Consider the following 12,506-nt stretch of genomic DNA (forward strand, 5'->3'; position numbering starts at 1 on the left):
CATCAGGCTCCCTGCTCTGCCAGGAGCCCGCTTCTTTCCCTCTGCCGTTCCCTCTGCTTGTGCTCTCTCACGCTCACTCTCTCTCACATAAATAAATAAATAAAATCTTTTTTTAAAAAAGTGGGGTTAGCTATGGTAGCTACACTTGTGGTGAGCATAGTTTTATAAATTTTGTATAAACTCATCAGATTGAAATTAATGTAACATTGTGTGTCAGCTATCCTCAACTATACTCAACTATACAAAGAAAGAAAAAGGGGCTTATACATAAATATAATTTATAATGAGTGATTCCCAGTGTCATCTTTGGGCATATAAATCATGGATGTATTTTTCCTTGTTTGTATTTTAAATTTTCTTTGGTAATGAACAAACATTACTTCATGAGTAAGACAAGAAATAAAAGTTGTTTCAAAATCCTTTCAAGAAAAAGGCCAGGGGCGCCTGGTGGCTCAGTGGGTTGAGGCCTCTGCCTTCGGCACGGGTCATGATCCCAGGGTCCTGGAATCGAGCCCCGCATCGGGCTCTCTGCTCCGCGGGGAGCCTGCTTCCTCCTCTCTCGCTGTCTGCCTCTCTGCCTAGTTGTGATTTCTCTCTGTCAAATAAATTAAAAAAAAAAAAATTTAAAAAAAAGAAAAAGGCCAACAATAATAAAGAAAATGAGCTAGAAATAGAGCTAGAAATAGCTCAAATAGATTGTTCTCAGGAAAAAAATGAAAATGGTTTTTAAACATAGGCAAGATCTCTGTCTTTGCTCGTAATGACAGAAATGCAAATTAAAATTACATACATGAGCTGCCTGCTCAGCAGGGAGTCTGTTTCTCCCTGATCCTCTGTCCCTCCCCTTGGTCATGCTCTCTCTCTCTGTGTCAAATAAATAAAATCTTTTATTTTAAAAGATAAAATAAAAGATTTTATTTATTTATTTGACAGACAGAGAGCACAAGTAGGCAGAGAGTCAGGCGTGGTGGGGGGGGGGGAGCAGGCTCCCCGCCAAGCAGAGAGTCCAATGCAGGACTCCATCCCAGGATCCTGGGATCACGACCTGAGCAAAAGGCAGTGGCTTAACCCACTGAGCCACCCAGGCACCCAAATAAAATCTTTTTAAAAAGTTATACTGAGTTACCATTTTTTACCTATCAGATTGGCAAAAATCCGAGTTTGACAGGATGTCCTGTTGGGAAAGTTGTGAGGAAACAGGCCCTCTCATATGTTGCTGATGGAGTGCAAAATAGTACAGATACTGTGGAGGGCATTTGGCAATTGCCAGCAAAATCATATTTGCATTTACCTTTTAACACAGCAACCCTTCTAAGAATAGATCCCATAGATGCAGTGGTTAAAAAAAAAAAAAGCCAAGTGATACATGCACGAGGCTATTCATTGTAACTCTACTGTAATAGCCAAAGATTGGAAATAGGGCAGGTGGCCATCAGAAGGCACTGGCTGGCTAAGCCACACAATGGAGGACTCTGAGGCGGCAAAAGGAACAAGGAAGATCACAACAGACCATTGCAGGAGATCACCTGGGTGGGTTTTTCAGTGGGTAAAGGATGTGGGTGTCCACAGTAGGCAAATCTGTAGAGATAGAGGGTAGATTAGTGGTTGCCTGGGGCTCTGGTGGTGGCAGAGTTGGGGGCAGTGAGAGCTAAAAGGTATGGGGTTTCTTTTTTTGGTGATGAAAATGTTCTAAAATTTAATGGTGATGATAATACAACCCTGAACAATACTAAAAACCACTGAACTGTACCCTTATATGCGTGGATTGTATGGTGTCTTATATCTCAAACTTGTCAAAAAAAAGGCCAAGTGAGACAACTGTGTATAATATGCTATTGTAGGAAAGGGAAAGTATAAATCTATGTCATGTCACATATACATATATATGGTTTAAATTAAAAAATATAAGGGTAAGCAACAACCACAGAAAAGGTTATTGTGTCAGTCAGGATTCAGTTAGAGAGCAGAATCACTCTGAGATTACAGGATGGGGGCTTTATCATAGCAATGTGCTTTGCATGATTGTGGAAGGAGCTGATGAAGACAGTGACTGCAAAAGGAGTTGGGGAATCAGAGGAGTCACTAGCCGGTCAGTCTGAGAAACCCAGCTTCCCAAATGGATCCACAGCGGAAGTTGCAGGGGCCTCTGTTGGAAGCCGTGTCCTCTACATAGAGGATGCCCCTAGGTCTGCCTCTGGGCATCGGTGGTAGCTTGGGGCTGCTGTTGGTCAGTAGGGTCATCAGAGGGGAAGAAAAGCGAGATGTGAATGAAGGAGAGCAAGAACCAGCTGGAAGCTGCTGGGCTATGACAACTGACCGTGACAACCTTCAGAGACTTGACTTTGAAACTATAAATATTTTACATAATTATTAAACAAAATTAACATTTAAAAAAGCAAAAACGAAACAAAATTATGATTTTTTTCCCCCAAACCTATGCTATGTTGAGTTGGTGGCATAACCACACAGATAGGAACTATCCCAAGTGACCTCAAAACAGTAATGTGATTATAAGCCCCTAGTGGGATATATCTAAATGATAAGAAAATCCTTTTTTTTTTTTTAAAGTAGGCTTCATGCCTATCATGGAGCCCAACATGAGGCTTGAACTCAAGACCCTGAGATCAAGACCTGATCTGGGATCAAGAGTCGGACCGACTGAGCCACCCAGGCACACTCCCTCTCCCGTCTTTTCAAGAGAACCCTTCACTCATGGGGCTCAAACTCACAACCCTGAGATCATGAGCTGCACACTCTATGGACTGAGCCAGTGTGGGGCCCCAACAAGACAAACTTTTAAAAATACTTAAACAGGGGCGCCTGGGTGGCTCAGTGGGTTAAAGCCTCTGTCTTCGGCTCAGGTCATGGTCCCAGGGTCCTGGGATAGAGCCCCACATGGGGCTCTCTGCTCAGCAGGGAGCCTGCTTCCTCCTCTCTCTCTGCCTGCCTCTCTGCCTACTTGTGATCTCTATCTGTCAAATAAATAAATCTTTTTAAAAAATACACTATAGTACATAGTACAATGCTGGGACGTGCTAAACATTCACTTAAAATTTACCACTTGTTTTCTGAGATCTCTGTCAAAAAAAAAAAATACTTAAACAGTGTTCAGGAATCATGTTGGTTTTTACGTTGGAATTGTTATTCTGAAAATTTCGTGAGTATATTGTGGTTAAAGTGAACGATGAATTATGTTGCCGTCACTGAGAAGTGGGACTTCCAACATAGGAGAAAGAAAATACAGATGTAATTTTGATAACGTTAGGTAAAAACCCTGTTGTCTTGAATTTGAGCTTATATCCATTCAGTCATGAGAATGAACTAGTGATGCATTTTATCAGGAAACAAACAAATGAGACATTTCCTAGCTCTATCCACTGGAAGTTCCTAGATACAAGACCAGCCCAGGAGCAATGACCATCCCTAGTGCCCAGACTGTGGTCTCTCAATATCTTTCCCGCTAAAAGGACCCAAGACTCCTTGGGTCTAGAAATGGCTGATTCTAGGTCTGGGGCTGGAAACGGGCTGGATCAATTTGGAGTATCTTGTCACACCAGAAGCAGGGAAGCTGTTAAAGACTACTGTGGTTGAGACAAAAAGGTTTAGGCTCTGGTTTGGCCAAAGAGGACATAATTTGAGCATCAATAAGGAAAATAACTTCAGAGGATTAAACACAGTGAATATGGGCAAATATGAATTTATTTCAATATAATGCGGGGGAGAGAAGGACGTTAACTAGGGCCGTTAACAGCTGAACCTGGATGATAGGTATGTGGGGTTCATCATATTATTTGCTCTACTTTTATGTATACTTGAAATTTCTATAGTATTCTTTTTTTAAATAAAATTCCCATCTCTTAGATAAGGCAAATATGGCAAAATAATATGTGATACTATTCTTTCAACTTTTCTGTAGATTTGAAATTTTTCTAAGTAAAACATTAAGAGAAAAAAAAGTCTGTCTTGATACTTTTGCCTCAGTAAGAAGCCTCAAATCTCAGACCCAGGGTCCAATGCCTTGGAAAATAATGCAAGTCTTTTATTTTTTTTTAAGTGCGAAGGAATTCAGGAAAGTTCAGATTGTTAAAAAAGAAAACCATAGACCCAAGATGGTGTCACTTATGCTCAGCCAAGTCACCAAACAGGAGCTGAATACCTAACCTAAGTGCAGTTTCAACCTCCCCCGGAAACATACTCTCGGTTAAGTCAGTCAGGGATTTTCTGGTCAGCACCAATGAGGTAATCTGTCACATGAGCCCTCTCCTTGCCTCCAACAATCCTTTCTTTTCTTTTTTGAGTAACTTCCTTGTCCCACCCTCCTTCCTGTAAAAATGACAGACAAAGCACATGTCTCCCTTCGTTGATGGAAGCCCTGAACATGTAGGTTTGAAGTTCCAAGTGGTCCTTGCAAGGAGTCCGTTAGGTTTTCCTCCTAGCTCTGACCTTGCTGGGTTTGGGGACTGCTCCATTTGGTGCTCTGGGACCATAACATTTCTCTCAGTTCCAAGGAGCTACTAAAAATGGAGCCCAAGGTCTGAGTTGTGAGGCAGCTCCCTGAGGCAAAAGAATCAAGACATGACTTTCTCTCTCTCTCTCTCTCTCTTTTTTTTTTTTTTTTTACAATTTTATTTATCTATTAGAGAGAGAGAGAGATCACGAGCAGGGGGCAAGGGTAGAGGGAGAAGCAGACTCCCTGCCCAGCATGGAGCCCAATGTGGGACTCCATCCCAAGACCCTGGGATCATGACTTGAGGCCGAAGGCAGAAGAGGCTTAACCTCCTGAGCCACCCAGGTGCCCCGATTTTTTTTCTCTTAATTTTTACTTAGAAAAATTTCAAATCTACAGAAAAGTTGAAAAAATAGAACCATATATTAATATTTTACCATAGCTGCCTTATCTAAGAGATAAGAATTTTGTAAAAAAAAATTACTATAGGGGCATCTGGGTGGCTCAGTGAGTTAAGCCTTTGCCTTCAGCTCAGGTCATGATCCCAGAGTCCTGGGATTGATCCCCGCATCAGGCTCTCTGCTTGGCAGGGAGCCTGCTTCCTCCTCTCTCTCTCTCTCTGCCTCCCTCTCTGCCTACTTGTGGTCTCTGTCAAATAAAATAAATAAAAAATTGTTTTAAATTACTGTTGCAAATTTCAAATATACATAAACGTAGAGCAAATAATATGATGAACTCCATGCTAGTCTGCTGTTCCGTTTGAGTATAAAATGATGAGCAATGAACTCTGAATAGGAATAGGGAGACCCAGTGTTATTTGTGGGTCCCAGAGTTACAGATTGTGACTGCTTGGGAGGCAAAGGCTGCTCGGAGAAGGACAGTGTGGGTAGGGATGGCAAAACTAACATTGGAAGACACACACTTAAGCCAGTCCAAAAATGACAAAGAACTAATTGTGGAAAAGGAAATGGCAAGTGCAAAGATCCTGAGGCAGGCCAGGGAAAATTTCATTCTGCTGAAAGGAATTTAGCAAGTGTCATTTTATTGTTTTTTCCTCCCCCTGGGAAAGAGGACTTCAGCTACTTTCATTTGACTCAATCTGTTCTTGATTGATTGATTGATTTGTTGATTAGGTTCTTCTTATCTCTTAACTCAGGCAAAAGACCCTGCGGGCAAAGCATCCTGCGATGGGAACCAAAACTACCACCCCCTCAAGCACAAAACTACCACCCCCTCAAGCAATAAGGACTGCCCTGATGCCTGCAAGCCTCCATGACTAACCCCACAACAGTGACTGACCTGACCTTTACCTTTACTTTTGCCCCACATTTTCCTTATTTAAACTTATAAGTATTCTCAGCACTCAGAGATGGTCTGTGGGATGCTGGCCTGTGGTCTTCTGGGTGTTGGCCTTACGGAAATTAATTCCTTTCTGGTTTCATCCTCGGTCATTTCTCTGCCCCTGGATTTTGTCAGTGGCCAGGGGCCGAATCTGGTCTGCTTAGGACCCCTGGAGTCAGGTGCCCTCGCACCCTTGGGCCCCAGCTACATGAGGACGGAAAAGAAAAAAAGACATTTGAAATGATGTGCATCGTTGCTAAGCTAAATAGAGCTCATAAATGAGTGTAATTGACGTTATTTTTCCACAGTCAAACCAAGTTTTCCATCACTTTGATATTTCCTCCTTGTTTCTAGTAGATGTTAAAGTCAATCACGTCCCTCTGTCACACACACTCGTATAGGTCCTGCAGCCACCTCACATGCCCTACCCCAAGCCCCAGCACTATGCTCTCAGGCTCTCTCTCCATCTCTGTCGACTGTGATGGTCTCTGATTTACCTCTTCTGTCCCCCAACCCCACAGTCCCTAATGCTAAAGGGATGGAAGCAGCATGCATGTGTGGAACTGTCTTCTTTGAGAATGACCTGGGGATCATCAGAGGGAGCGAGTGAGTGAGTAAGGGTGTGTGTCTTGGGGGGGGTGGTGAGATTGAGGGCTGGAGAAGCAGGGTGAAAGTGGGCTCTGCATACCCTCAGGGACAGGAAAAAGGCAGAGCCAGGGTTTGATTCCCCCAGCTACCTCCCTCCAAATATCCCCCAAGTATGAACACCCAAGGCTCTGGGGCCTTGTCCAAAGTGGCCCATCAGATTTTGCATCTTACTCCCTTGTTCACTGAACCATGGTAGTTTTAATAAAAATGCAACTTTTCTACCCTTTCCCAGTCATCATGTAAAATTTAAGTCCTGACTATGGTTTCCTGTGCCCTTTATTCTCACTGTGTATCCCAAGATATGAGTATCCTAGTTGAGATGCAAAAAGCAGCAGCCACTTCATTCTGCCAGCCGAGAGCTATGGCTATCACTGACGGCAAGTGGGCAGGTGTGCCAGCCACCCGCTCCCTGGCACGTCTGCATCCATCCGGGAGGCCAGGGCTTAGGGAGAGAAACTGCCTGATGCCTGTGGCTTTGACTCCATCAGAGTCCTCTCCGCCTGCCGGATGCTCAGGTTCTGGCTCTTGAATCAGACCACCTTGAATGAGAAACCTGGCTCTGCCCTTTACCCATGTGTGTAGGGAGAATTATTTACTCTCTTGTGCTTTAGTTCAGTCTCCAAAATATGGTGATGCTCATTTCATGTAGGGTGCTTTGGGGCACAAAATGAGATAATTCACACAAAGTGCTTAGCTTGAAGCTCACTAAGTGTTAGCTATTATCATTATGTTATTTTTTCCAAAGGCCATCCCAAATACTTCCTCCTCCAGGAAGACTCTTTGAACTTACAATAATGACTGAAAATTATTACCAGAGAACTAGTAATAGTTCCTTGTCTTGGGGTAGAGATGTCTGGGACTCCAGGATCCCTAAATCTAAAGGGCCGTAAATGCCTTCAAGCCAAAAAGGCAAAGAAGAGAAGACATGGACAGCCCCCAGGGGTCTGAAGTGCAACCCATTCTGATGTGTTTAATGTGTATCTTTTTGTTTGTGTCTTTGCAATCTCTATTGTCTTGTGTACGTGCATTTATTGATATTGTGTTATAGGTCTCACTGGGTTGTACTTTTTCAGCTCAGCACTGGGTATTTAAATCTGTGTTGTGAACATACCTGGTTGTAGAGGGTGCTTTTAGGTAACAGGTTTGAGCAAGGCCAAAGGGCCCGCAAAGACCACCAGGCTGAATGCAGACAGGCTCATTAAGTGACCCATCTCCAAATAGCCCTAAGGCATCAACATGCTACTTAAAACCAGGCACAATTACCAAAAAAGGGGAAACTCCTGTACGTGCCCATACTTCCTCACTCTGCCCTATAACTATAGTCCCTTGCCACCACATATGGCCCTCTCCCCTTTATTGTCCTTGCAATGTATCCAATAAAGTTCTCTCTATTTTGTTCTGCCTTGGTGAATTCTTTCAGGGCCTGCGTCCCCAGCCCGCACCCAGTCCCGAAGCTGCATCCTGGTTCCTCATTTCTCTAGTTGCATAGTCCCACACTTTACCCACCCACTCCCTCAGCGCAGAAGCTCAAGTCACCTCCAACTTCCAGCCACCACGAAACAAGGCAGCAATGTCCTTTTACATGTCCTCTTCCGAGACTGGAAGGGAAAAGCTGCATTCTAGGGTCAAAGTTCGCTGTGTTCAGTTTCGCTCATTACTATGGGACTGTTTTCCAGAATGGCTGTCCCAGGCCACTCCCACCATCAGTCCACCTGGTTGTGACAGCTCCTCGCTGCTGCCAAGGTTTGGGGTTATCTAGCTTTCTGATTTTGCCAGTCTAATTGGTGTGATACCTCATTGTCATTTTAACTTGTATTTTTCTGGTCATGAATAAATCTGCTCATCTCTTCATATGCTTACAGGCTTGCTGGGGTGTCTGTGGTGTCTGACTTTCAGTGTCTGGTGGCAGCTGAGCAGGCTCCTGAGTGCTGAGGATGGGGCCTGCAGTAGGCCTTACACAAATGTCCAGAACGGAGGAGGCTGGAACAGCTCCTGAGGCAGACACGCCCACGGGGACCTGCGGAGCCCAGAGTGGACTCGCGTATGAAAGGTGCGGAGCCGTGGACAGGTCGAAGGAGCTGGAGGAGGCAGCTGCATTCTGCTTCGGGATGTGGGGAGAGGCCGCAGCAGCTGCGCCCACGTCGTGCTCCAGGGCCCAGGCAGGACCGAAAACTCTGGAAAGGCGGCTGCCGCCCGCACCCCCGCGCTCCCGGTAGCCCCCGCGCCCAGACCCCTGCTCAGCGCCCCCTCCCCTCGGCTCGCGGCGCCGCGCCCACGCGGAAACGCAATGCGGCAGAAGCGCGTGCCCGGGCTGCGAAGCGGCTGCATGGAGGAGCCCCCCGCGTGGGAGAACGACGGCCGTGAGTCCGCCGCGCCGTGGGGTCTGGGGCCGGGCGCGGACAGAGCCCAGAGGAGTCCCGCACGCCCGCGGGGGTGCCGGAACCCGCGATGGGCGCTGTCCGCGCGGCCACCTCGGTCGTGGGCTTCTTTGCGGCGTCCAGAGGAACGCGCACGGGGCCAGGGGGACACTGGCTGCGCGTCCGGGACTCGGAGGCGCCACGGGTCGGAGGAGCAGGGGGCTGCCGCCGCGGAGACATTAGCTAGAGGTTTATGCGACTGAGAAGGTCATGCGATCCTGTATTGAGTACTTAATTTGTGTGCTAGGCCGAGCCAGGACAGGGATGCTCTTTGATCTTCACAGACGCCCTGCGGGTTGTTATGGCCATTTTGCAGAAGCCAGGCACAGGATGGTTAAATAAGGTACCCAAGGTCACACAGCCTTTAAGTGGTAGAAACGCGGAAGGCCCCTGCTCTCCCAGAATGCTGGGGTTGGTTGGGGAATGAAGACTATACCGCATGGAGAAATTGAAAACCGGAGGAGCTGTGGTGTGCCGCAGGTGGGATGAGCTCACGGCACAGCATTCCTCACGGAGTGTGCTCAGTGCCAGGGCCTCTAGGCCTGGTAGAGGCATCCCCGTGGGCATCAGCCAGCCTGAGAGGCTTTGGCTGCACTCCCTGGGAGAGAGGGAGGAGGACTGGGCTAGTGTCCTCCCTGGGATGGGTGGGGGGCGGTGAGGGGCTCTATAGGGGTGCTGTTTCAAAGGGTGCAGGGTTCTTCCTGGGTCAGAGGATGACGTGAGTGGCCCTTAAAGAATGTGCAGCCATGGAGTATTGGGATGTGTGGGAGGGAATTCTGGGCAGAGGAGGCAGCATGGGAAAGGTCTCCAAGGCCAGAGCACAGTGTGTATTTGATGTGGGCAGAAAGAGGATGCATGGGTTGAGGTGGATGGGAGGGATGAGATTACGCCCGATTTCATTGGTGTCTTGAAGGGTCTGCTTGCTCTCACTCACACTCAGTGCCCGTTTGCCAACACAAACCAGACCACTTCCAGGCTTCAGCTAAGAGAAAGGGAATCAGAGCTGTAAGGGATCTCTACAGATGATTTTCTTCACCTTCCTGCAGTTTTACAGCTGAAGAAACCGAGGCCTCCAGGGGGTACATGGCTAGCCTGGGATCCTGCTGCTAGAAAGTAGCACCGTGGGTACCAGAATCCCCGCTTCTCTAAGCTCACACCTGAAGTGGAGCTCTTTTCCCGAACCTGGACCATGGTGTTGTTCAGCCAAGAGGTTAAGGAAACAAAAGCTCAGGACTTAGTGCTTCCTGAAGGTATTTGAGATCCGAGAGGGGTTCTTCTGGTAGAGCCCTTTCCTCCCCTATAGGAAAGGCACGCTCTTTAGAGGTGAGAAAGGGCGGAGCTAGCAATGGAGACCGCATTCCGAAGGTAGTGTTTTCTCCCTCCCCTGAAATATTGACCTGAAGCTGCCTCCCCCTCAGTGCCTCCTTCCCACCATTTACCTGAGCTTGTGGTTTGATTTTCCAGGGGACTAGTGAGTCTTAACTGGGACAGCATCTTATAGTTGAAAGGCCCCTGAAGAGATTTAATGATTTGTATGTCATTTATTCATTCATTCATTCAACAGATGTGTGCCAGGGCCCGAATTGGGGGATACAGCAGTTAACAAATCAGACAAAAATCTCCCCTGTCCTGGCTTATAACAGGGTGGGGGGCAGACAGTGAACCTAATAAGTATGTAAGTATAGCATATGTCTGTGGTAAGGGGTTCTATGGAGAAAAAGAATGCAGGGAGGTGGCTAGGGAGGGTGCTTTCCTTGGTTGGGATTTCATGGACCCTGAATTGAAGGAAGCCCCAGCTGGAGGGAATCCAGAATGTATTCTCTGACCCTTTACCTTACAGGATTCATAGTGAGGATGATGTTGGCACTATTTGCTAGATACCATGGTAGGGGCTTTTCATATCTTATATCTAATCATTACTATAACCCTACAGGGCAGCTCACATTCCCCATTTTGCAGATGAGGGAACTGAGCCACAGAATAATTACATCACAAGGCCTGGAGACCTGGAAGTGACTCGCCAGAGTTGAATCTAGGGCCATGTGATTGCCCTGGGCCAGCAGCTCCCGAAGACGCTAGGTTGTACCTGTAAGGCCCCGAAAAACCGAAGACCCTCTCCCATATCTGGAAAGCATATCTGGAAAATGGATGGCAGGCCTGTCTGTCACCTGAGCTCATTCTAGCCTTCCCTGCCCAAACACTGGACACCTCTCCTTAGATATACAAAGGGGCTGGATCTGGACATTCACATTGGACCAGACACACAGCATGTGGGTTTGGCAGCAATCAGACCATATTATCTGTCCTGTAATGACTATGCAAAGGTCCGGCAAATATTTGTGCCTTGTGCTAGTGTGTCTAAACCTTTCTGGGGGAGGGACAGGCATCTATTAGTCTGCTATGTATCACTCATGGAAGGAGAGTTTTATGGATCCCTCCCTGCTGTGAGCTGTAGGTGGGTCAGCAAAGGTCAGATGTGGCCAAGGTCCCCAAGGAGTTTGCGGTCCAGCCAAGGACACCAGACATGCTCACAAGCCAAGAGCAGTCAGGATGATGGCAGTGTGGGGGGTCTGGTGAGATGAGCCCAGGATGTCATCAGGCCTGTGTCCTCCTGGCCTGGCCACCACCCTCTGAACCCACTACTGCCCCTGGCAGACCTCAGAGCTCTCTATAGTCTGAGGTAATGATGCAGTGTTGAGGCAAGGGGAGCCCTGAGGAAGGCAAATCAGGGTGGGCCACACAGCTGTGCGTGGGAGGTGATGGCTGGTCGGGATTGGGGATGAAGGGAGAGGAGATGGAGGGACAAGGACAAAGAAGCCAGGTGTCACTGGACAACGCCAGAGAAAATGTAGTTATTAACTCCAGTGGGAATGAATTCCATCCCTTCCTCAAGAGCTGCTCTTGGGGTCATGAAAACTGGATGATGGGGGACCTCCGAGGGCCATGATGGGCACACACCTGGCTCCCATGGACAGTCTTGCCCATGTTGTCCATCTTTAGGGTTTTGCTAAGTTCTGGTTGTGTGGACTTGGGGTGAATTAGTGAAGAAAAGCAGCTCGTCTGGGGAAGTCCCTAACATCCAAAGGGAGGAGAGGCATCCCCACCTCAAGTCTGAGTCTGAGCTGGAAGAGCCCCTGCCTGGGAAACATTCTGGGCAGGGAGGAGCTGTTCACCCCTCCTCCTCACGCCATGGGAGGGCCCTGCCCCTCATCCCTCATCCCCTTTTCTGCCCTTAGTGCTTCCTGTGGAGAGGCAGCTCCATGAGGCCGCCCGGCGGAACAACATCGGGAGGATGAAGGAACTGATGGAGAGGAGAGTCAACGTCAGGGCCAGAAACCACGTTCGTAAAGGGGCTCTTCCCAGTCGGGAGGCTTGGATAGGGGTCGTGCCTGCTGTAGTGATCGCAGTGACAATTCCACACGGGAGAAAGAGTTCATGGAGCCCAAGGCAGAAGCGTTTGCATGTTTTAACTTGGGGGAGGCTCAGATTGTCCACATTGTCTCAAGGTCTTAGCGGTCTTACGTGAGGTCAGGGTTAGGCTTCCCAGCTGGGCTTGGGCAATTTGAGATCTCATACTCTTAACTCCTGTCACCCATCTGAAAGGCACACCCGAGGAACAAAGATTAGAGTCAGGAGGGCAGGGGGTCGAGGGC

At 47.7% G+C, this 12,506-nt stretch overlaps 1 protein-coding gene across 1 annotated transcript in view; it reads left to right on the plus strand.

Annotated features, from left to right (window-relative positions):
* Positions 1 to 8,160: 8,160 nt before the first annotated feature.
* Positions 8,161 to 12,506, plus strand: part of ANKDD1A (ankyrin repeat and death domain containing 1A) — a 48,904-nt gene continuing 44,558 nt past the window's right edge. Inside the window, exons 1-3 of the mRNA XM_046008164.1 lie at positions 8,161 to 8,179; positions 8,299 to 8,796; positions 12,090 to 12,193. Of these exons, the coding sequence (XP_045864120.1) occupies positions 8,724 to 8,796; positions 12,090 to 12,193 (177 nt within the window). The 5' untranslated portion in view covers positions 8,161 to 8,179; positions 8,299 to 8,723. The remainder of the gene's footprint in view (positions 8,180 to 8,298; positions 8,797 to 12,089; positions 12,194 to 12,506) is intronic.

Source organism: Meles meles, chromosome 6 (assembly GCF_922984935.1).
Source record: "Meles meles chromosome 6, mMelMel3.1 paternal haplotype, whole genome shotgun sequence".
Lineage (NCBI taxonomy): Eukaryota > Metazoa > Chordata > Mammalia > Carnivora > Mustelidae > Meles > Meles meles.